Raw genomic sequence first — 24742 nt, 5'->3', positions numbered from 1 at the left:
TCCAGAGAAATGAAATAGTTCGTACTGTTATTCCCAGTGGGCATCCCAGAGCTGTTTGCCGCATCTTGCTTCGGTACAGCACCAGGAATGGATCACCACCCTGATTCTGCAGGCTTGGAAACCGAGACTTAGAACTTTCAAGAGAGAGGATTCCAAAAGTGTTAATCTATAAATGCTTAATTGGGGCTAAAATTTAGAGCATTATTTGCTAGTAGTACAGATCTCTTTTTAGTATCTCACACAGAGAAAGCAGGAGAAATGAAGGACTTTTTATTTGTCCAAGAATATGAATTTGGTTAAGTGGATGATGAGGAGGGGCACAAACTTTCTGATGGATGTCATTACACTTCTTCATGGGTTTCATTTCTTTCTGGATCAGTGGGAAAAATTGTTTTCATGCTCTGAGGCTCTGGGTTTAGAACCTTACTCTTCCACTGAGGCTTTGGGCATATTATTTAACTTCCTTGAGCATGAATTTCCCTATCTATAAAGAGGAGATAATATTGTGTGCTTCGTGGGCTGTGGGAATTCTATAAAGTAAATGAAGTTCTTGGAACTGTGCTGAGCACCTAGAAAGCACTCAGTAAATATTTTCCTTCCCTTCCTTTGTTTGTGGAGCCTAGAACGCATGGTCCATCTGTTCAATGTGGTTCCACTAAGAGTATTCTATAAGCTCACTGCAGGAGCAGAACTGAGAAATTCAAACATCATCATGGAGGGAACTTAGGGTCCTAAAGGCAACGTTCTGAGCAATCATGTCATCACCCACTTCAGAAAAGAGAAAATGACACTATAATTTCTAAAACATCATTTTTTTCCCCCTCCCTTCAAATCTGCCTGGAGGCAGAAGGCTTGGGAGAAATATTTTGTTAAAATACATCAATAAATACAGCTTGCCAAATAAACTTGCCAAGTAAAGTCTAAGAGGGGAGCGTCTGGCCATTTCCTGGGAAATGGGAGCTGGGATGGTTCTCTGTGCTCCTGGCAAAGGCCGGAGGGAGAGGAGGCTGCAGATGCTCAGGGGCGGGGCCCTCTCTGGAGTGTCTCCTGGGCCTCTCCCGCATCCCCCTCCAGCAGCGGCCCCCTGTTTCTTAAGAGCCTTGGGGATCCCCTGCAAGGCTGAAAATGTCCGGGAATCTGCCGCCTCCTGCTTTCTGTCTCCCCACTTCCACCCCATGCCTCTCCGTCTTATAGTGGGGACTGTCTCTTAACAGGGTGCCTGTGACAGATGCTGTTGGAATTCTGAGCTTGGGATAATGAGCTGTCATATGTCATTTCACTTAAACACAATAATACAAATATTTTGATCAAACGTTTTCTCCAGCTGTTGAGCGAAAGCAATAAAAGCAGCAGGGAGTGCCCGTGCATTTGCTGTTTCTGAAACGCTTTACACTTTAAAAGCTGTTGCCTGTTAACTCTTTTGCCTCTGCCTGTCTTCCGTCCCTCTCCTCCTCCTGCTCCCTCTGATTGCCCACAGCATGCTCAGTACAAGGCCATAAATAAAAGAGACCAGGTCCAGGACGTGAAGGGGGTGAAATTGACCACAGCTTTTATTCAAAGGCCCCTCGACTGGTCTCGGGCAGCTGCAGCTGCTGCTCGGCTTCCTCAAGGCAGGACGTGACCTTGCACTCCAGCCTTTGCCCCACTCCCAGGGTGCAAACCTCAGCCCCCTGGGCCCACTGCTGAGCCTCCTGTAAGTTAATGTTCAACTCTTAGGCAAGAGCTTTTGAGACAACTTATGATTTGGGGACATCTCATGGCTGGAATTGGTCTAATGGCTGATTTCAACTGTAGATTTCTCGGTCCCCTTCCTGCTTTCTTTCCACCATTCTGGCCTGGGTTCTGGAATCTCTTCCTCCTTTCTTCCTAGGCAGAGAGGGTCCTGGCTCCTCAGCCTGGTCCCCAGGGGTGAAGGGAGGTAGAACGGAGAGTCAGGCATCTTGAGGGGCCCTGGGACACAAGCTGCTTGCTGATTTCAGCTGGACTGGCCAGTTGGAAAGGAGGGGCTGTGACCATGCTGGATATATCCTTCAGGCAGAAACTCCTAAAAGGCCTGCTCCCCTGCTTTTTAATTTTTAATTTTGAAATCATGGCCTCTAAACCTGCTTATAATTGCATCTAAGAGTCTCCCCCTGAGTACCTCTTTGTTGCTCAGATGTGGTCCTCTCTCTCTAGCTAAGCCAACTCAGCAGGTGAACTCACTGCCCTCCCCACTGTGTGGGACCTAACTCCAGGGGTGTAAATCTCCCTGGCAACGCAGGATATGACCCCCAGGGATGAATATGGACCCAACATCGTGGGATTGAGAACATCTTCTTGACCAAAAGGGGGATGTGAGATGAAACGAAATAGTTTCAGTGTCTGAGAGATTTCAAATGGAGTCGAGAGGTCACTCTGGTGGACATTCTTATGCACTATATAGATAATCCTTTTTAGGTTTTAATGCATTAGAATAGCTAGAAGTAAATACCTGAAACTATCAAACTGCAACCTAGTAGCCTTGACTCTTGAAGATGACTGTATATAACTATGTAGCGTACAAGAGGTGACAGTGTGATTGTGAAAGCCTTATGGATCACACTTCCTTTATCCAGTGTATGGATGGATGGGTAGAAAAATTGGACAAAAACTAAATGAAAAATAGGGTGGGATGGGGTATGATTTGGGTGTCCTTTTTTGCTTTTATTTTTTATTCTTATTCTTATTTTTTCTGGTGTAAGGAAAATGTTCAAAAATAGATTGGGGTGATGAATGTACAACTATATGATGGTACTGTGGACAGTTGATTGTACACCATGGATGATTGTATGGTGTGTGAATATATCTCAATAAAACCGAATTAAAAAAAAAATCATTGCCTCAAGTTTAAAAGAGCCTCCCCTAACTCAGTAATGGCACCAGATTAGGCATTTCTCGTTTTTCCTGCCCTAGAGGGGTCAGAAGAGATTGGGTCCTATACTCGACACTCTAGAACCATCCCCTTCCGTTCTTCCTTCCCTCTCATTTCCTGGGGAATGAACCCGGGCTAATGCTTCCTCCTGTTCTGGATCCTAGGAAACCTGACCCCATCTCTGTTCTCCTTTCCGACTCTGTCTTCAAACCCGGGCTGCGACTGGTGCCGTCTCTCTGCTTGGAACATGCTCACATCTCCCATCCTTAAACAACAACAAAACACCCACACCAAACTCTTCCCTGTCCCTTCCTTCTCTGGCTGCCATCCTCTTGTCTCTTCTGGGCCAGCCGTCCAGTCTTTACTTCCCCAGTTTCCCCTGCTCTACCACCGACCGTGGTTTCATCTTCCCCGTGGCTCCCATGCAGGTGCTGGGACACCTTCCCAGACCCCCTCTTCCTCTCCTTCTTCTCTGGCACAACTTTCTGCTGCTTCACCTGCCTCTCTGGTATTGCCTCCTTACCCTGCTGTGCTTCCTGTCCCTTGAGTGTTGGTCTCCCACAAGACCCCTCCTTCTCCACCACTTCCTTCATTTCCATTCCTGCTGCCCCTGCCTTGACTTTTGACCCTTTCCATCTCTTACTAACCACCTTCATTTTATCCCACTGCAACCCGTTCTCCACATTCCTACCAAAGTAATATTTCCAAAATGCATGTCTGATCATTTCAGCCTCCTGCTTAAAACCCTCCAAGGTTTCTAGCATGGATTATAAGAAACTCCATGTGCAGAAGGGGCACTTCCCAAATCTGGGTTTGTCACTCGTTGCGGCCAATAGAAGTCACACCAAACCAGGCTGAAGAGGGAAAAGGGGTTTATTTACACCAGCGGGAAGATGGGGGTGGGGGTGGAGGACTCAAATCAGCCTCCCCCAAGTGATTTTTCAATTGGCTTTTATGCAGGTTCAGAGACAAAGAGAGATAAGCATTTAATTAACATGCAACAAGAGTGATAGATGAAAGGCTTATCTATATCTGGGAGGTTTGGGGATTCTTTAATTAGCTAAACCCAATTAACAAAGAGAGACAATCATTTTAGTTAACACATAACAGAGGTTTGCGGAACCCCAGCAATCCAGCCATTTCCCATTTCTTTAGGAACCAGGTGACACCTGTGAAGGGTGCCCCCTGGGGTCCAGGGAGATAGATGAAAAGGCTTTATTCCTGTCTGGGAGGTCTGGGGACTATAGATGAATTCTTATTCAAATCTGGGTGCAGACTTTATATTTATGTATTGCTCCTTTGTGAGAATAAGAGCTTCCATTATAGCCTGCTTCCAGTTTTGAAGGTTACATTTTAAGGCTACTTTACAATTTCCTGCTGGCTTACAGTTTTGAGATTATATTTAAAAAGTCACTGTTACAGATGGTGTGGAATCATTTTTTCCAGGCTCCTGTAGAATACAGCGTGGACCACCCCCCCACCCCACCTCACACCCCTCACCAACAGCATCAGCAGGGCCTGTTGGAAACTTGTTCGACATGCACATTCTCAGGCCCCACCCAGGACTCGCAGTCTCAGAAACTCCAGGGCTGGGGCCGGCCATCTGCCTTTTAACAAGCTCCCCAGGTGACCGCTGCTCCAGAGCAATACTGAACAGCTTGTGGGTCCCTGCACACACCCTGCCACTTTGGGCCCTCCTGCCTTTGTGCGTGACTTGTTCTCCATCTTCAGTGCCCTTTCTCCATATACCCATTCATCTTTTGGAACAAGACTTTTCCCCAAGGTGAGGATGTTCCTCTGACCCTCTTTCCCCCTCTGCTTGCTCTCCCACCCACTTCGCGCTTGTTTGCCATCCTTTGACCCAGGGGATGCTCCAGCTGGTGAATTTGTTCATACTTTTCTTACACACCGGTCTGTATGATTCCCTTCCCTGTTAGGCTATGAGCTCCTGGGCGCCATGATTACATTTTAGACTATGTATCTGCAGCTCCCAGCACAGGGCACGGAGCCTGGTAGTGCTGGTTACGTTTGTAGAGTGAATTGAGTTTTACTTATTCGTGCATTTAACAACCACCTACTAAGTCCAAAGGTGATAGGGCAGCGTCCCAGAAAATAATACCTGGTTCTGTTTTTCCTGTCTAAAATTTTCAAGTAAAGACCAGTTGAAGAACTCAGAACAATTGCTTATCAATGAAGTGGTTTTTTAAAAGGCAGAACAAAGAAAGTATGAACATTATAAAAACTATGGCAATTTCTTTGTAAAAACTTCCTTTAACTCCAGAGGCACCTCTTGGACACCTGTTATTCCTTGTCTCCTTTACTTTTCAGTCTTTCCTCTCTGTTTTCCTTACTAGGATAAAATGCAGAAAACTAAAGTAAATTGTTGGTGTGCTTTTTCTGCATTGAACAGGGCATATGTCTAGTTCTCAGTTCTGAGTTTATTTGGGATTGTCGTCCTGGATTTTTACTCCCTGGATCCCACTGGCACAAAAATTCATATTCAGTGCTTCCCTTAGTCTTAAGATTCCACATTATTGTTTTTTTTTTCCTTTTGTAGATTTATTACATTACTATTTAATTACACTTCATGACAGTATTAAATTTCACGAGTGATTTATAGTTCTAATAGAGACATGTGTGATTTATTGCAGTTGGCATTCGAGGTTTACCAAATTCTTAAGAGCCATGAGTACTAGAATTGCTTAATCTGACCCTGTCCAGCACCACCGCAGCATGGGGTGAACCCCCAAATTCAGCAGCATTCGGAACACCTGCACCGCCCACCCATTTTTGTTGCATGTTACTGTCTACCTATTGTAATTTGTGTCTGTATGTGTGGGGTGGTGGCAGTGGGTATGTATGTGTGTTCTTAAATAAAAAAAAAAAGAATGGAGCCCTTCTGCTTTTAAAATATGGGCTCAGAATGGTTTCCTGTGTCCTGAATGAGTAGGTGGCATGCAGTTTCTATTGGATCACCTAAGGAGCTTGCCAGGCCCGTCCCCATGAGGTCCCGATGTACAAAGGCTTGTAGGAAGCTGGTCACAGGTGCAGCCTTTGTCTCTTGTCCTAAGGGGTTCCGAGGTCAAGGGCGAGCAGGCGACTGCCTGGCTGGAGCCGCACATCAGGGCCTGCCTGCTGCCGACAGATGGCTTCAGGCTTCAGTGTGCTGCTGACCACTGATGCGCGGTCTCTGGCTGCTGCCCGGGAAGCACGTAATCTCACCGCCCATGACCCGTCCCCGAGTTTATTTAGCGTGCCCCCAGTCTCTGATGGGAAAAGCTTTGAGTCCATCCAGCTCCGGAGCTGGAATCCTGAGCATACACTGCAGCTTTTGCATTCCAGCTGGCCATGGTGACTCCTTGGTCCCTGTCTGGAATTTCTATCCATGCCTCTGCTTGCTGCTTCTGCCCATGAAATATTCCCAGGCACAACTTGCAGCTATTGCTAACAGGGACATAATTTCAATGAGATGTTGCCTCGCCGTTTTAAACTGGGGGTAGCTGCTCACTTTGTTGTTTTCCCTGATGACTTGAGCAGTTGGCATTTTTAGGAGAAAAGGTGTGCCTTTCCCGGAGCTGGCAGTGTGGATAATCCTCTGGGGGGGGGCTGTTGGCAGATAATCTCTTCAGGGTTATCTGTTAATTACAAGTGAATGTGTGAAGTATTTGTGAAAAGGCTTTTGAAGTGGAGTTCCGCTCGGCCGCTGCCTGGGGGTGAGGACAAGGCCGGGGGGCAGAGGGATTCTCTGCCCAGCTCGGTCCCCCTCAAGTGCTGGTATTCTCTTGCTAAATTGTTTGCCTTTCTAATGAAGTGAGCTGTTTGTTTGACTCTGTGGTAGAGGTATTTAGCCAGGCGACTAAAGTAAACGTCTGAGACGTTCAAATAAGCCATGCATATCTGCTTTGTGAAGGGAAGGAAAACAGTTTGGCCTCTCTCACCTCGGGGAAGAGTCGTTAAGGAACTGTTTAAATAATAAACCCAGCCGAGTGAGCGGATATTGCCGGAGCCTGCGTCTGGGGCTTTTGTGATAGCCTGGGCTGGCCTGGGAAATCCTCTGCAGCGGCCACGAGGGTAGGAGAGCCTGGGCCCGATTCTAGCAGTTAGTAATTGTGATTTATTTATGTGTAGAGGGACTTCTGGTTCATTCAGTCTTGATTAAAACAAGCCCAATTAGTGCTCAGGAAGGCGGCCCGATGGCAGGGTGACTTTGTTAGCGGTAGCAAAGGCCCTTGCTTGCAGGTAGGGAGAGCCACAAGGAGGTTGTTGGGTCTGCTCCCTAGAGGAGAGGAACCTGAGCTACCGGGGCGACTGGATCAAAGGATGCACGGCCGAAGTGGGCTCCCCAGGTCTCCCATGAAGACGGGCTGGCCCTCTCCCTACCTTAGGGCCTCAGGCCTCGAGTGGGATGTGAATAAGTAGGTGCCTCCTTGACAAGTGGTTTACAGCTTTTGTTGCTGGAAAGGGTGAAACAGTCAAGGTTGGAAGTGAGGGGAAGGTTTTCCGTAGCTAGGACCTGCTACTTAATTTGCAGAGCCCAGTGCAAAATGAAAATGTGAGGCTCTCCCTGGGGTGGGGCTTAGACAACAGCGTATTTTTCACTCCCTTGAAGCCATCCTGGCTGGTAGCTTATGGGCTTGGCAGTCAGGTTGCTCTGGATTCAAGGCCAAGCCTTGTCAGTTCCTACGAGTGACCTTGGCTTTAACTTCTTCACTTCTCTACTGCCTGTTTGTTTCTGAATTTGTAAAATAGGGAGGGACATCAGTATTTGAGTTGTTACATGGTGGCAATAAAATATATATGGAAAGTGTTTCCAGTAGCCCTTGGCACATAGCGAACGTGGGGTAAATGGTAGCTGTTTATTAATTAAATGCAGCTGAGGCTGTAGTGTTTTTTTCCCCTCCCCTGAGGGTTAAGCCGAGGACAATGCATGGGGACTCTGAAATTCACAGGACAGACTTAGGTTCTGGCCACAGAACTTACTTGGAGACTAAGATATAGAGACTCCTTCCCATACCTCATGATCAGCGAAGGCACCAGTGCAAGCGAGAAGCATGGGTTGAGCAATCAGAAGAGTTATTGAAAATACCCATGTAAAGATGCTGGCTGTCAGTGTTAACTGAGATGTCTGGATTAAGGGGGAAGGAATTAGAAAGTAACAACAACACCCCAATTGTGAGTACTTCAGAGTGTGTGACCATCTTTACTCTTCACCTTTGTCACTTGACCCCTTAGAACACCTTTGTGGAATAAATGAGGGTGGGCATTATTGGCCCTATTTTATGGATGGAAAATCTATGTTATTATTATTTTGGTTACTTTCATTGATTTTTATGATAATCCATAAAACATGATTTCAAAGGGGATGCATTTTCAGCTGCCATTGAGCAAATGGAGACTAGATGATTTGCCCTGGGAAAGGTGTGCTGCCAAGTATTGTCTTACAAGGACCATAGCCTGTATCCACCGTAGGTGATGGGTGTTTGGTATTATCCTGAATTTGGAAAAGGGGACACTGAGACAGAAGGATGGCTTCTTAAAGGCTTTGTAGTGAGATGGTAATAACGTTTTATGCAAACGTATATTGGCTCCAAGGTGGACAGTGGATCACCATCAGTTTGGTCTATTGCATAGTATCAGTTAGCAGATCCATGCTTTGTTTTAAATGTAGTGAGGATATCATGTTATCAGCAAGACTGTATTAACACTTGTAAGAAAAACAGCCAGGAAGCGTGAGAAGTAGCCTTGCTCTCTTGAACTGTGTCTAGACTCCACTCTGAGAAGCAGAAGCTCATTGAGAAAACAGTTGTGGGACCATCGTGCCCAGTTACCCAGGAGAAGCGGGTATTCATACACTGAGGCTGTAGTCCCTGGGCTGTAGGTATGGACCCACATGTAGGTACCAGCTCAAGAATTCCCTGTAGACCATGTTCTCTGTCCTTAGGGGCCTCTGGGAGCAAATTGACATCATTGAGATTAGACACTTACTAAGTGTAGTCCGTAAAGACTGCGCCCCAAGCAGGTAGTCTAGAAACCAGGGGTCCTTTTAGGAGAGGGAAGAGAGAACCCAGAAAGAGATCATATAGAGACCATGTAAAGTTCCCATTTTCTCTTGTGTGGGAAGAGCCTGGGCCTTTTTAGAGAAGGTAACAAGCAGCCAAGTCCAGTGCACATTGTGGAGGGTCTCAGGAGGAATCAGTCAGTCAAGTTCCCCTCTGAGGCAACGTACCTGTCAAGGATCACTGCAGGGGCAGAGGAAGTGATCCTGGTGTCAGCAGGGTGAGTGGGCAGAAGAATTCAAGCCTCATGGCCATGTCCACAGGTTTCTGGTTTGCTAAAGCTGCCGGAATGCAACATACCAGAAATAGATTGGCTTTTACAATGGGGATTTATTAATTCACTAATTTAGTTAAAGGCCATGAAAATGTCTCAATTAAGGCATCAACAGGACGATACCTTCTCTGAAGAAAGGCTGATGGCTTCCAGGATTCCTCTGTCACCTGGGAAGGTATGTGGCCAGTATCTGCTGATCCTTCTCTCCCGGATTTTGTTGTTTTCAGGTTTTGACTCTTTCAGTTTCTGTGGGATCTTGCTTGCTTCTCCTGGGGCCTAATCAAAAGATCTCACCCTTAGGAATGGATTGAAAGAAACTGGCCTTTTCTGGGGTACATGGCTGCTCCCTACTCAATGAAAGTAGTCTCATGGCCATTGGCCTCTGCAGGAATGAGTGTCCCCACGAGTGCCCAGCTAAATTGACCAGAAGACTGTGGACACCCCCAGGTCTATCAGGGACCCAATCCTGAAGCAGAATTTTAGCAATCATAATCCCTCTTGGATACTTCTGAGAAGTTTGACTCATGGAGAGGAAACAAGGAGGGGAAACATGGGAAATGAGAGTCCTTTGTCTTCTTTGGGCTTGGCAGGGTGTCATATCAGAAGCTGGGATACAGGGTGAGTTGCCTCTTGCCTGTGGTATAGTTAGAATCCAAGGGCATTTACTGTGGAAGCAGGTGTCCCAAGATCTTCATGAATCAGAGATAGTCTGAAATTTATTCAGCATTCCAAGAGGGAATTAAGCTAAGAGTCAAGATAGGACACCAGGTAAGATGGAGAGGAAGAATGGCCAACCAAACAGGGACTCGCAGACATGAACCATGGGAAGGAGGGCTTGCAGGAGTTCTGAACCAACATGCAGGCAGCTGTGCAGCTTCGTGTCTGCACATCCAGAAATGTGGATGGTGCAGCAGTAGGCTGGGTGGGCGGCTTGAGGAGGTGTTCTCTTCTGTCCAGCATGCACCTTTGTGGGGAATCAACCTTGGTCACTAAAGTGCTGCCTGGTGGCATGGCCAGGTTGGCCTCACATTCCAAGAACGTTGGAGAGGTAAGTAGCTTAGGTGTGTGACGTTGTGGCATACTTTAATGGTTTTTTTTTTTTTTTTTTTTTTTTTTTTTTTTTTTTTTTTTTTTTCTTTAAATATCATCTTTTCTGAGTCCATGCTACTGGTCTAATAATTTGATAAATTCAACTTTGTTAATGTACTAGAGGAGGGCTCAAGCTTTGGTTAATTCATCTGTTAATGGTGGGAAATTCTAGGTGCAGCCTAGCTGGCTGTTAGAGCACCGTTCTTAAGCAGAAAGATATTTCAGAATCCCTCAAATGGAAATGCTTGGTATATGCTCTTGTAACCACAGTCCTCAGGCCATGTATAAAAGTCATGCAATAGAAGAAAATATAGGATTGCAGGGAAAGGAGAACTATAAGAAAAATGGGGGGAAGTTCTGGTACTTGGATTCTCATGAGTCAAGAAATGCAAAGGGGCTTTTTACTCCTAAGCAATGGGGGCTTCTCTCTCTTCTCCCTGATTTCCTTGATCATCCTTGAAAGCAAACCACTTCATCTGCTTTATTATTTTACAATCATGGTTAGAGAAGCACTTAAACCCCTTGCTTAAAACCTTTGTGTGCTCTCGCTAACAGCGATGCTTCGTGGACAGTGAGAACTCAGGGTTTAAGGGACAAGACAGTGGAGCCTCTTAATGCTCCCAGTGTGCAATAAACATTCTGGAATTTCAGTGGATTCTGAAGGCGTAACAATAATAGCATTAAGAACAGACCAGGCCTTTGATGTTATTGACAAAAAAGAGGGGAGTGGAGGTGAAGGGGCCCCTGTCATTTCTGTCACTAGCTTTTAAACTTTTGACCTCCAACCTCTTGTGTCAAAGAGCTTTTTCCATATGGGCATTAGCAGCCTGCTCAAGTATCCCGAATTCGTTGGTGCATCAAACATTCCTTCGTGGGAAAGGACCATTCAAGGTTTTGGAAAAGTCCCAGCATAGAGATGTTACTGCCGAGCACCCGCCTTCATCTGCTTTGTCTTAGGGGCGGAGCAAGGTGGGAATGGGTGCTGGGGGGCTGCGTCAGCTAGTTCAAGGGGTGTGGGCACCCCACCATGCCCACAGGAAGTTACTCACGTCCCGGCAGGCAGCAGGCAGATTTACAGGGCCTCTCACATCTAAGGATGGATTTCAGAGCACTGAAGTTTGGCTCGGGGCATGCAGGTCTCTGCCTGGAGTTGGCCCCAGGCATACTCTGAGCAGATGAAAACCTCATGGGGAGAATTCCAAAGAAAAGGGAGCCGGCTCTTTGAGCTCCCTTGGTTTTGCCTGTTGGTGGAGTCCAGTTAGATAGACAAAGTCTTGCAGTGCACAGGAACGCAGCTGCCATTGCATGGCTTCAGTTTCTTTCCTCCTGTCCTCCTTCCTTATGTCAAATGTTTATTGAGTTCCTACTGGGTAGGTAAGGATAAATGTGAGTTATCTGCCCTCCTGCAGCAGAGAGCCTGGGAGGGGAAGCAGACGGTTCTGATGAGACAGGAATGAGGGCAGGGGCATGTCACCATGCTGCCTTGGACCAGAATGGAAAAGTCTCCGTGGTTCCACAGCTCAGTATTCAGTACCATGTACTGAGTGTCTGCCTTGTGTGAGGCAGTGTGCGGAGTACGGAACACAAGGGCCGTCAGAGAGCTTCATGTCTAGTGGGAGTGAGATGGTGGGGATGCAATGAGGGTGCAGTTGGAGTTCCAAGGGCATTACCATGTGGTCCCAGGCAACCTGAGATATGGAGGAAGGAGGATAGGGCAAGTTATCTGCGTGACTCAAGGAAGCCTTGACCAGGAGGTGGTGTTTGCACTGGTTCTTAAAAAGAGAGCTTGGCTTGGATAAGAAAGGGAGCATCTGGCTGCGGGGACAACCTGAGTGGTACAAATGAATGGCTGCCCAAGGGACAGAAACTCTGGGCTGGTCTTTGGATGCCATGGTGGAGCTTGGGCTGGACTGGGAAGGCTGTGCTGAGCCACCACAGATCTGGGGAGAAGGAAGGAATGAGGTCCAGTCTGGGCTTTAGGGGTGTCAGTCTGGGTAGTGCAGTTTAGGTAAGACATCAGAAAGAGCCCAGACTCTGATACTGTCAGTAAGAATTGGAGCCCTGGCTTTGGAGTCAGACATCTGGCTCCACTACTGTCTCAGGTGCTACATTGGACAAAGTGCTTGACCAGTTTCCTCCCCCATAAGAATGGGCTGATAATAGTATCTGCTTCTCAGGGTCATAGGGAGAGAGAAATGAGGTAATGAATCTAAAAGGCTTAGCACTGCGCCTGACACACATTTAAAGTATTCAGTGAATTGTACCTGTACTTGTGCTTGTGATTAATTGTTGTTATTAATTTCTGTTAGGGGCAAACCTTGAGAGAGCACTAGTTGTTGGATTGATGGAAGCTACAAATGGGGTGTTGGTAGAGATTAAAAGGAAGAGTGAATTAACCTATTCTTCTTCCTGGTCTGATTCTGAGCAAAATGATTATGTGTTTCACTCATCTCTTAATTGCTTCAAAATTGTCAAGCAGCACACTCGTAAGAACACCATTGGTTTTCCAATGACTTCAAAATATTTCTCGAGGTGGACATTCTGTTTAACTTTGTGCATGATTTATTTCACTCTTAAGCTAACTTAAATGTGCAAATATTAAGTGATTATTGCTGTTATTTATGATACATTTAATCTATTATTTATATTAGAATTTATCTACTTATATATTTTGCTAAAATCAGCGGATGACTCTCTTTTCTAAGTATTAGAATGGACACATACTATAAAGATATTTTTTTAAGTCACACAAGTTGGCATAGAAAGAAAGTTGACATACAGATATTTTGCATATATAGTGTTATCCTTCAAAAATACACATCCATAAATTTTAAAGAGTTGGTTTCTCTGCAATGTAAAAATTTCTGAGAATTATTTTATTGTGGTACTCTGTCCTGAGGTTCAGCAGACTTTTTCTATAAAGGACCATAATGTTAAACACGTTAGGCTTTTGTGGCCCATGAGTTCTCTGTTTCACCTAGTCCACTCTGCCTCTGTATTGTGACAGCAGCCACAAACAATACATAATCAAGTGAATGTGGTGTGCCAATAAAACTTTATTTACAAAAACCGGCCCGTGGGCAGTAGTTTGTGGATCACTGCCACAGCATCAGCTCTCCAAGTTAAGGCTCCTGCTGCAGTGTCAAGTGACAAAATAATTAGTTTTTCAGTGCAGCAATCTGCAAGATTTCTAGAATATTCTAGAACTGTATTCTCTTAAAACTTGCATATCATCATTGAGACTCACCCAAAAAAGGTAATCCACACTAACAGCTCTCCAAACCACACCACATGCATATACGATCAGAAAGGAGATTCCTGATATTCCAGTGCTTCATGGGCATTCCATGGGAATGCCTGGCATGTCCGTGGCTGGTCCCCGAAGGGCGATGCTCCTTCCGTCTTGCTCAGAGCAGACCCAGAGTGCCAGTGACTGCCTTGCTAGAGGCTTGTTGCCCTAGACATCCAACATGTGCATGAGGGTGTCATCAGAGAGCCCCAACGTCTCCTCCTGACGCCATGTTGTCCGTAGGCAGGAATGACAAGCTGTATGAGTCAGTCTGGGTCTGGGAGTGAGTCCAAATGGCAATGTCCCCCTTGTGCTGCTGGAGCCCTGGAAAGGGTCCTGTCCACACACAGCGATGGCCAGAGATGCCCCAAGAGGGGAGAAGGCAGGGGTGAGCCTGGGCAGCCTTGCTACCGTCTCATTGGAGCTATGTCCCTGACAGCATGGTCTCTCTCTCCCTCTTGAGACTCATCATTTTGCAGAAGCTGTATGGTTTTTTGGTTTAGCCTAATGGACATTGCACTCAGGCTCTCACATATGGTTTTCAGTGATATTTCTACTGATAGCAGGCGATTAAGTGGGTTTGAGGACACTGGGCATTCCTACAGTCAAGGCCAACCCAAATGAGAGGAAAAATAATCTCTCTTTCTGGTCTAGAATAACTTCCAAAGTCAATGTGCAGATGGCTTCTGTTTTTAAAAAAGCCCTGAGAGCTGCTGTGCTCTGCAGTCACAGTTTACCCTCCTGGATCCTGTGTGCCTGTTTTCTGGGCACATTTCAGGCCACTCAAGTATCATTTGGCGAATTATTCCTTCGGGGCACTCACCCAGCTGACTTTGATCTCTCTTTCTTAATCTACAATTTTTGTATGTAAATTTTAGACCTCAAAAGACAGTTTCCCAGGATGACATCCAAGAGGTCCTTTAGCCCTAGGACACGAAAACTATTTCTTGGGAGAAGGATGCAACAGAAGATAAATCTCAACGTCTTCCTCGGTTATTCTCTGGCTACAGGTTTTATGATCAACCCAGGCTGTTGTGAAAAGACCTAAAAATCAATGTCTATCATTTCTAATGAGACCCTTAATGCTCAGCATTATGACAGCCAGTGTGAAATTGAATACTGACAACTGTACCCAGCCCAAATATTTTTGCTATGCATTTCAATTTAAACATGTGTCAAACTAATTACATATATTATAGGGCTTAAGGACTATTCCATTCGAGCCTCAGATGATACGCACTCCTCGTATCTCTGATGATACGCACTCTTCGTCCCTTAGCGTAAGAGGACTTTGGTACAATAGTCATGCCTCTCACAAGCATGTAATAAATCATTTTTGCAACCATAAGCTTGTACAGTTGACTGCTTACCACTGCTCCATAGACCCGCCCCACCTGGTAGAATTTTAATTCCCTCAGTAAAATTGATTCCACCGGTTCTGTACATTATTCTCCCTGTCTTCCATTTAGCCCGTTAGTTTGCTGACAGTAGAGTACACAGCACTTAGCAGCTGGTTTCTGGAGCCATCAGTCAGGAAATTGCATGATAAATAGGAGGTAGCCAGGTTTAGTGGCACTTCCTTCTGCTTCAGCAGTTTTAGCCTGACTTTGGAAAAGTCATCATGTGGTATTTTGTCAAGGGCCAGAACAGGAGATGGCTGCGGTGCAGTAACTTATTACCCATACTCTTGAGTTATGACATGCTGCAGCTGCGCTGCTCATGTGTAAATAATAAACCGTGAGGTGGATAATTATGGTGGCTGTTGACGACACGAGCCTGTTCTTGTCATGTGGGTTTTCTTGGACAGCTTCTTGGGCCGTGATGGAATGTGCTGCTGATCTTCCACGTTGGAACGACAAGCCAAGTTGCAGGGGAAGTACTCTACGCGTGAGGATGCAGAAGCGTATTTTTTTCTTTTTTAAGAAATGTGCTAAGATAAATGTCATATGATGCCACCTATGTAAAAGGAGCTGTTCATCTTCCATTTTAGTCTTTGCTTATCCCGTTAAGCTGTGACCAAGCAGGTCCTGAACTGGAAGGGTGGTATTTGGTCATATTTTCCCGGAAAGTGGCTTGAAAGTTGTGATTTCCATGAATATCCGACACAAGGTGTAATTGTTCATGCAAACCTCAGCAGTCCAGGAGATGTCATTTTAAGCTAAATCAAGGGGGAAACAAATAGAAACAGTAACACACTTAAAAACTGAAAACAGGTGTCTTTGGACAAATCAGATCATGTCTATTAATTTTCTCTTCTTTAAACCTAATTCCAGAGTGCAGAATTCATAAACTTCCTTGGGGCCTAAATAAACACTTTGTGTAAAAAGTGTTACAAAATGCATCACAGCGTACTTTGCCGGCTATAACTTTCAAACTCACAAAACACTATAGATTCAACACTGTGAGAAATGATGACTAAAGGTCTTGGTAATGCATTTTGTATTTTCCTCTCAAATATTTTTTCAGTGCTTGATCATTTTCTCTTTCATTCTTAAAGAAGGAGGGAGAGGGAGAGAGAGAGAGTTAAAATCTTACCAGAATAATTTGTTGAAGATGAAAACATGGTGATGCTTTTTAAGATGGGAAAAAGGGCTTCCATGGGGGAGAGATTTTATACTGCTTGGGTACACTCTTGATTTTCTAGTATCAACTGGTTGGACGTTACCCCTTTGCACATAATCTGTGCAACTTCATTGTAAATACTTACATAAAAGATGATAACTGTTTCCTGGATATATGAGGCATGTATCAAATGTGGAGCAAGTGCCCACATTTTGAGCCCTGTGTGTATGGAAAAAGAAATGTGGATTTATACTTAGTCAGAATTCCTAGTTGCACCCACATAGAAAATCAGATAGAGTTTACACCCACATATCTATCTGGTGGAGAGAATTTAATCACGGAGAACACAGCCAAGAGCCAAGAAGTAAAAATGTCTTCCAACTCCAGCATAACTGTCATTGTGTCCCTCAAAACACACTATATAATATAGTGTGTGGGAGAAGCCCTTAGAAGGTAGGTCAGACTTTATGAATGCTTAATTTACTCACAGATCTGTTCAGTTTAGTTCTCTGACAAAAGGTACTAAGTTAGAAGTCTGCAGGAGGTGAGTATGTTTGCATCAGTGGTGACAGCTCAACTGAGGAGAAGATAAAAACCACCCCATATTTCATGGTCATCTACCTTTAACTCCAACTTGATTCTCACTGTTTTGGGCTTGTTTCAAAATTTGAAATCAGGAAACCTTTCTTGAGTATGGGTCAGGCTTTAAATGAATGAAAAACATTACTGCACTCAGTTTTATGTTGTTCTAAGAAGGCAACGTTGTATATAGAATATCTTAGAATAATTTTCATTAAAATGGTTAAATAAAATAGGATGCTTTGGCTCTCTAGAGAGGGTGGCTTTTAATTGTTAGGATTACTCAGTTATGTGGGACACTGAATTTGCCAGGATTACTGAATAAACTTTCAGTGTAAGTGCTCAAACCATTTATCAAGGGGTGATTTGTGTTACAAAGGAATTAACTGCCACATCCTTTAATATGAAGTACTTTGTGGTGTACTTAAAATGTAACTGATTTTTTTTTTTTTTGTTATGGGCTTTATAAAATGCATGAATCAAGATACATTTTCAGGTAGTTAGTGAAACTCTCACCCGTTGTGTTTTCAGCATTGTTGTGTATGTTATGGTATCACAGTGACAATGATATGGCAATACCAAGATGATTTCTTCTCTGATTTACACTAACCCCCAACTTCCTACTAATGTGATTTATAGTTTGGGACCTGATTCTTATCTTACAAGAAGTACAAAAAAATAAAGTGTGCACAGTAGTCCTCTTCCAATCACAGTTTCTAGATCCATTGGTGGTAAACTGCTGGAATTAGGGCTTTGGGTACCTACCTGGTGGTCCACAGTTTCTACCAATGCTATGTTAGTGGCTTTTCACTCATATTTAATTTTTTCTCACAACTGTAATCTTAGACTCTCAAAGGAAGGCAGCCAGGGCAAAATTCAAAGTGAGGGAAGTTATCTTAGTTTTTTTTTTTTTTTTTAAGTCATGTTTATGTTCTGAAAGATGTTTGTTAAAGAAAATTTGTAAAATTGAGAAATATGTAGGGAAGACAGTTAAAACTACTTGAATTCAGCACGCACACACGCACAGTTCTCCCTTCAACTTAAGAACATGCACAGTTGGGTCACTGTATTGGCCAACTTCACGGGGTGCCATTCACATCCTAGTTTGGTACCCCGGGATATGTGCAGCTTTGGAATCCCTTTCTTCCAGGGATTGCGTAAAACATGTTCTGAGTGACTCTTTTGGAATTGCCTTCACACTCAGGGCTCAGGCAAAATCTTCAGACTTTCAGAAATAACTAGAAGCAAGTTTGATGTAAATATTAATTCCTGGAAATTTGGGGAGGGTAGCGATTTTTTGGGTTCCTGCAGCCTCCCAGGAGTGCCATGTGGATGGCAATATTTGAATAACAAGTCCTGGCATATTTGCTGTAATTTCAGCCTCCAGGTTTTGGATGGCTGTGTTTTGCTTTTTGAAACTTGGGGAAAAATTTGCAAGGCATCAGTTGTGCTTCTGGTTATGAAATCTATTTAAACTCTTCAGTTTTTACGGCAAATCAATATTTAAGACAAACACTTTATTTCCGGATTTGAGTTAGGCATTTTGGTTTGCAAGAGACAGTGTAAGTTACTGGGAGTAAATGGGGGAGAGGTGCTATTTCAAGTAATAACACATGTGCACAGGGACCCAGGAAGCACAGAACATCATGCTTGGTGGAGATCAGCAAGGGGAAGGGGTCTGGGTTCCAGGGGGCTGCTAGGACCGCATTGGCAGGAATTCCCAGAGTTTGGCTCTAAACTGTTCTGTGAGTGTGAGTGGCTCAGCTCATTTCTTCCAGTCACTCTGTTTTGTATTTCTCTGACCAACCTGTGGGATTTGCTACTCTTGTGCCAGGTCTAGGGAGATTGAACCCAGGCTGTGGGCAAGGTGGGTGAGCATGCATTTTGCATTTGCATGTGTGTGTGTGTGTGTGTGTGTGTGTGTGTATTCCTAGACTGGCAGGGACATTGGAAAAGATACCTTCCTTTAAAAGAGCATCATGGGCATGATAAAAGTGAAGCAGATACTTAGATTACAATGTCTTTGTCAAAAATTTACTTGACAACACCCCCCACCCCCACCCCCCACATACACGCACCTGCTCCCCAATCAGTGCATTGTAATATTGTTCCTGTAGATTTTGTGGCTCCCATCTTCAGCCCTCCCACTCTGGCCAGTCAGTCTCCCATACACCGTTCATGTTTTCCTTGCTTTCCTCTCTGGATTTGAGTTGCAGTCTCAGGCTCTCCTTTCTAGGTGCAGGTGTTCTTTACTCAGTCCTACTTTTACAAAATCTCAAGGAAGCTCAGAATTAATTGTTCCCCACAGTCTTAAACTAGATTCGGCAAGAGTAATGACGGCAGGATAGCCGTGTATTTCATGAATTGGAGTGGGGTTTCTAAGTTTTCATTTCACAGAGGTTGGCCTTTTATTTCTTTTCCAGACCCTCCTCACCTCTTTCCCGCGTTCCATCCTCCTGTACCCATCGATGCGCGACATCACGAAGGGCGTTACCATTACGAACCGTCCCCTATTCCTCCACTGCACGTGTAAGTATTAAGAGCCCCTGTTAATGAAATGGAACACAATGGCGGCTTTCCTTGTCTTGGAACACTTTTTTTTTTTTTTTTTTTTTACATTTAAAGCTATACTTTTATTCTGCATTCTGTAAGAGAAGGAAGATCAACAAATGAAGGAGAGAAGCGTGGGGGGGTGGGGGGGATGCTAGAGAGAAGCAGACACCAAAGGAGGGGGGGAGGTGGGCAGCATGGGGCGGAGGGGGGCCCCCGGCAGCTGGGCTGTGGCCTCAGCGTAAGGCCATCTACACCCCTTGACCTATGTTAGTGGGTTTTCGGAACATATTTTTAATGGCACATCTAGCAAGCTTTGAAAATATGATGGAAGTATAAGATTTAGTTTGAAATACAGCAAGCCTATCTCTTCCTGGATTCAGTGAAGCAAATTCAGGCTGGTTTCTAAGGAATGCCTGCTATCCTGGGCGGCTGGCAAGCATTTCCTGTATATTTTGCTGACGGGTGTTCTGTGGGCTGTAAATACTGAATTAGAAAGTAGAGCCCTAATGGAAGGTTACCACTCGGAATATGTGTTTGGTGCAGCTTAGGTTTGAAGTTTTTCAGGCTAAAATTCCTGTTACATGAAAGTCCTGTCCCAGGGATCACAATGCATCGTAATGAAATTTTTATGGTAAATTTTCATAGCCCCTGTGCTGTGCACACCAACAGGCACTTGATTGATGGGAATGTCACCCAAACAAAGTGGCAAATGTGAACATGGTTTACACAAAGATAAAAGGAGAGAAAGGTGGTGATAACGTACATTAGAAAAAGAGGAAAAAAATTATGTGGAAATAATTATTATCTTTCTTGATTTGGGAGAAAAAAGAACAGTAGACTTGCAAACTAAAACAATATTCTTTTGTAGTACTGTCCGGAAAACTGTCATATCCTAGAAAAACTGGGGCCATTCCCTGGGAGGGGCTGTCCCTTGCTAAAGGCCTGTATATGTACATTTAGACATATCTGATAATCACCCTTGATTTTGAGACAATAAAGTTGGAAGTACAAATAATACTTTGAAGAATAGTGCTGGTTATTTGGATGGTAGATTACATCTCCATGGCTATTAGTTACAGCTGTGTAATTACACATATGTCAAAGAAAAATGAAGTTGTTTTAAAACAAGTCCTCCTCTGTGAGCAGAATTAATTGATATTAACAATCCTAACTACATGCCCAAGTACACATATAATATTTTACCAACAGTTTTTTGGATCCATCTCCCATTACTGAATTGTAATTTCGGAGCAGATTTGCCTGGAGGTAAGTAATAAATCTGGGTTGCAGACTTCTATAAGCATTAAAGGAGAAGTGGGTATTTATAGAGAGAGAATGCAGAAACTTGTGAGTTGTTCTTCGACATTTCTCTGGAACACAAGTAAGTATTTACAGGGTTCGAAAGCCTGCTAAAAATACTTGCAAATAAAACTAAGAAGCCAATTTAAAACTCCTTATACAAAAGGAAGGAAATTCCAAAGTAAGGCTGAAACATGACATGTAATTCACCCCGTTATACAGAGGTTTTATGGTGCAGATGGGACCAACCTCCCCTACCCCCCCCCCCCCACACACGTGCACACTCATAGTTCCTACCAAGCAAGGGCTGCATCGTCCTTGGAGACAGGGATGCCTAATTCTTCCCAGACTCAAGTCTCTATGATGTACTAATTTAAATCAGATCTTCCTATGGAGTTCTTCTCTTCGCTCTTTCAAAAATCATGCTAGAGAGAAATTTTTGCAAATGGAGTTTGTGTGTTATACTTGACTTGTTGAAGTTTGCCCTGTAATTAAATTCAACTCTGAATTTTATCAATCAAAACCCCGTGTCTTGGTTCTCCGGCAGAATATGCTGCCAGCAAACCCCTGTAGAGCACATACTGTGTGCTGGGTGCTGTTGGCTGCATGTGCACGAGATCATCTAGTGATGAGAATACTGCAAGGCAAAGCAGATGAGGGCTGGAGAATCCTGGGGCGAAGAGGCTTAGACCTCTTGAAGTTTTGCCTTTCAGGTGTGACTGTTGAACTGGATTTTCCACAGTTTTTAGCACTTTCTGCTCTTTCATCCAAGCCTTCGTGCACTTTAGCAGCCATGGACTAAATTGTTCTCTAGCGACCTAAAAGTATAATTATGAAAGATGCATAATGTAAGGCTGGTGGATAATCCAGAGCCTCACAAGAGAAGTCTCTGAAAGGGTCTGAGTTGGAATGTTACTGCTACTCTACTTTGCAGGGTACTAGCAGTGCCCTGGGATTAAGTCGCTCAAGGTAGGGGCGGACCCAGTGAGTTTATGAACTGGGCTCTGGGAAGCTGGGGTGATTCACACCTCTGTGCCCTTCCATTGCCCCCGCTGGCCTTGTCTCTGTGCAGGGCAAATTCCTTTTTATACTCACTCTGAAGGCCTGACTCAAATGTCACCTTCCCTGGCAGCCCCAGAGGCTGTTCCTACAGTGCCTTGCTTGCATGTTTATTGTAGGGCTCAGCCTAGTCCTTGTCATTTATTGCTGGCAGTCCCTGCCCCCTGCTCTCTTTGCAGGCGGTGACTAGCACTCAGCCAGGCACTTTGTAAGAGATGCTTAGGACATGCTCATGCTGGTCCAGTGTAGAACAAAGAGCTTGCTTTGCCTGTGCTCACGTGTGCTGGGATGTCTGACAACTTGATCCTTGTCAGGTGTTGGTTTTATTTAAAGCTGTCTGCCTTACCCAGCTTCCCAAATTGCAGGAAAAGTTCAAAGAAATAATATTAATGTAAACATTCTGAAAAGCACAGATCTCTAAACAAATGCTGAGGGTTAGCATTGGAGGCAGTTGGGGACATGGGAAATACTGACAGTTTCTATTCTGGTCTAGCTCAGTTGTAAGTCCCTGGGTTGCTTTTGCCCCTTCTGATGTGTTATTAAATTGATGCCTCGATCATATTGGAAGTTGAAGATAATCTAGGAGAATGGTGCTTGGGAACTGAAATCTTAAAAGCATAACTTTGCTGAAGGGCAAAGGAGTAACCTGGAAAGGTAAAAATGACTTCGTCTAGAATTTGAATTCCAAAATGCTTGCTGCATCATTGTCTTTAATTGTATTGATAGAAAATGAGACCGAGTGAGCTCACTAAGTTTTTAGAATAAATACCTTTAATTATAAGAAGACAACATTTGGGGATATTCTCATTGCTTTGTACACACGATTGTTCTTCTGGTGCCAAGTTTAAAAATTAAATAAGTTTCTTAAAAACACGGATTTTTGTAATGGAAATGCCAACAGATCTCTGTTTAGAAGGATGGCAGGCGCTGCGATAATTATGCTATCATATCCTATCATTAAAGATTCTATTGAAAGAGGTTTATAAATTGCTCCTCTTTTTAGATAAACCACCCTATATTAAGGCATCAACGATATGGTGCAGAATTAAATTAAAATCTCATAAAATGAAATATGCTCCATATTAGCTGTTTGACACTTAATTTGCCTCTGAATGAGTAGAGGAAATCACAAATTAACCTGCCTTTGTTTTTCCAACCATGGCTTATTAGGTGTTAGAACAACTGCAATTACAGCCTAATAATAACCACCAAGCCTTATAAATATGTACGGAAATGTGTCAGTTTGTGTTGAAGAAACCAGTTTGTTAAATGGAATGCCTTTAGCTTGCTCTACTTATTCCCACAGTGTTATCCACAATTTATGGTAAGGCAGTGTGGATAGAATACAGTAACTTTAAGTGTTTCAAATACAGCCCTGAAAATAATATTAGAATTTATTAGCATTTCCTTTCTTAAATCAAAATCATGAATTTAGATTCAGAACTTACAAGTAGGACTTGGAAAGTTGGCATCATCTTTCCCTGAGTTGTTCCATAAAGGTTGCCGTATAAAATGTACTATTCCTGCAATTGTGTTTATTTAATATAACTAGTTTGAAAGGTAAGGAACGTTGGATATGGAGAATTTTTCTTTTTACTCTAAAAGTGATTATCCATTGACTACATCAGGTCTTACATCTGATAGTAAATTAGAGTCTTTTCCCCTCTCTCTGTCAATGAATCTCTCAAACCATTTGCTGGGATCACAGATGCTATATTTTCTTAAGCTGTTTTGCAAAAAGTACATTTTTTTTTCCCAAAAAGATATCAAAGTGACATTCATTCTCTTATATTGCTGAGATTATTTGGGATGTTAATGACAGATCCTGAATCTAATCTATATATACAGTATATACACAGTAATTTTATGTATGTATTTTTGCTTCTTGCCCACGTCCCTATATTTCAAGTCTTGAATTATTTACATTAGGGCTGCAGGTTTGCCTAACGCGAGGAGTCAGTGTTGTATTCTACAGGGCTGAATGATGCCATCTAGACTAAATTACTACTTACTTCCAAAATTTCACTTGGAAATTTAGACAGTTGGAATACAACTATCCCTTTGCTTTGTTGCTGAAGGCAATTTTATTTGGTATTGATTACTTTCCACACAAATGAAGAAAATACTTTTTCTCTTGCGTTTTGAAAGTGTGCTTTTTGATAATCATTTTTTGTTGTTGTCTTTAGTGTCAGAACCCATTTAAGCATGCTTCCTTTTTAAAAGTATGTGGCATATACGTAGAAACCTAAATTATAAAGTAGTTTTAAATTCCAATTTGATGTCATTCCTTCTGGATTTTTTACTTGGGTAAAATGTCTATCTTTCATATACAACCTTCCTGAGCCAAGGCTTTCTAATTTATGGACCGATATGAATTGAATTTCTGACTGTCCATTTGCTTCATATTGAGCAATGTAATTCATTTTCCTAACAAGGCTACTTCATCATTAATCCATTAAAATCATTCAAGTGCCATGGATCTTTTTACCAATTGAGCTGAGCACTTTGCTTGCCTCTACAGGGATGTGAACAGGTCCGCCTTCCAAGTCAGCTTTTATAGGGGACGTTGCGTTTCACTATCTACTCTACTGATTCATTTAAAAAAAAAAAAATCTTCATCTTCCCTCTCTTTGGGGAAATGAGCAATCATGTTCTGTTCTACTCGGCAGCTCATTTTTCTCTTAGTTGAGAAAATGTGGCTTGTTCCAAGGCTGCTTGAATCACTGGAATTATTCCACCTAAGTAAAGAGAGTTGTTCCTTCCACTAAAAGTGGTCCAGCTCCCAGCTCCCGGCACATGATAGATGGAATATTAGCTGTGAAATCAGGTGCTTTGGAAATAAGGAGGGCTTTGTCCCCATGTTTAGGACCCTTTTTAGGGATGAGAGCAGGGAGATGAGAAAAAAGTTTGCAGTAGAAATAAAGACATTTCTTCCCAAAGAGAGAAAACTCCGAGAAAAGATACATCATTACAGTAAAAGCTTAGGGAAGGAAATACTAAGTAGGTGACCAGGATTGCTGCTGAGTTCCCCTCCCTCCCCTTCTCCCTCAGTCCCTGAATTCAGCATCTTTCTAATGCTAGGTACCATGCTT

General features: G+C 43.6%; 1 protein-coding gene across 1 annotated transcript in view; it reads left to right on the top strand.

Annotated features, from left to right (window-relative positions):
- GLI3 (GLI family zinc finger 3) overlaps positions 1 to 24742 on the top strand; it is a 274283-nt gene that overhangs the window by 137606 nt on the left and 111935 nt on the right. Inside the window, 1 exon segment of the mRNA XM_037837138.1 lies at positions 19163 to 19268. Within this exon segment, the coding sequence (XP_037693066.1) occupies positions 19163 to 19268 (106 nt within the window).

This window comes from Choloepus didactylus, chromosome 5 (genome assembly GCF_015220235.1).
Source record: "Choloepus didactylus isolate mChoDid1 chromosome 5, mChoDid1.pri, whole genome shotgun sequence".
Lineage (NCBI taxonomy): Eukaryota > Metazoa > Chordata > Mammalia > Pilosa > Megalonychidae > Choloepus > Choloepus didactylus.
The sequence above is the reverse complement of the archived record's forward strand: the minus strand, read 5'-3'. Positions and strand labels throughout refer to the sequence as shown.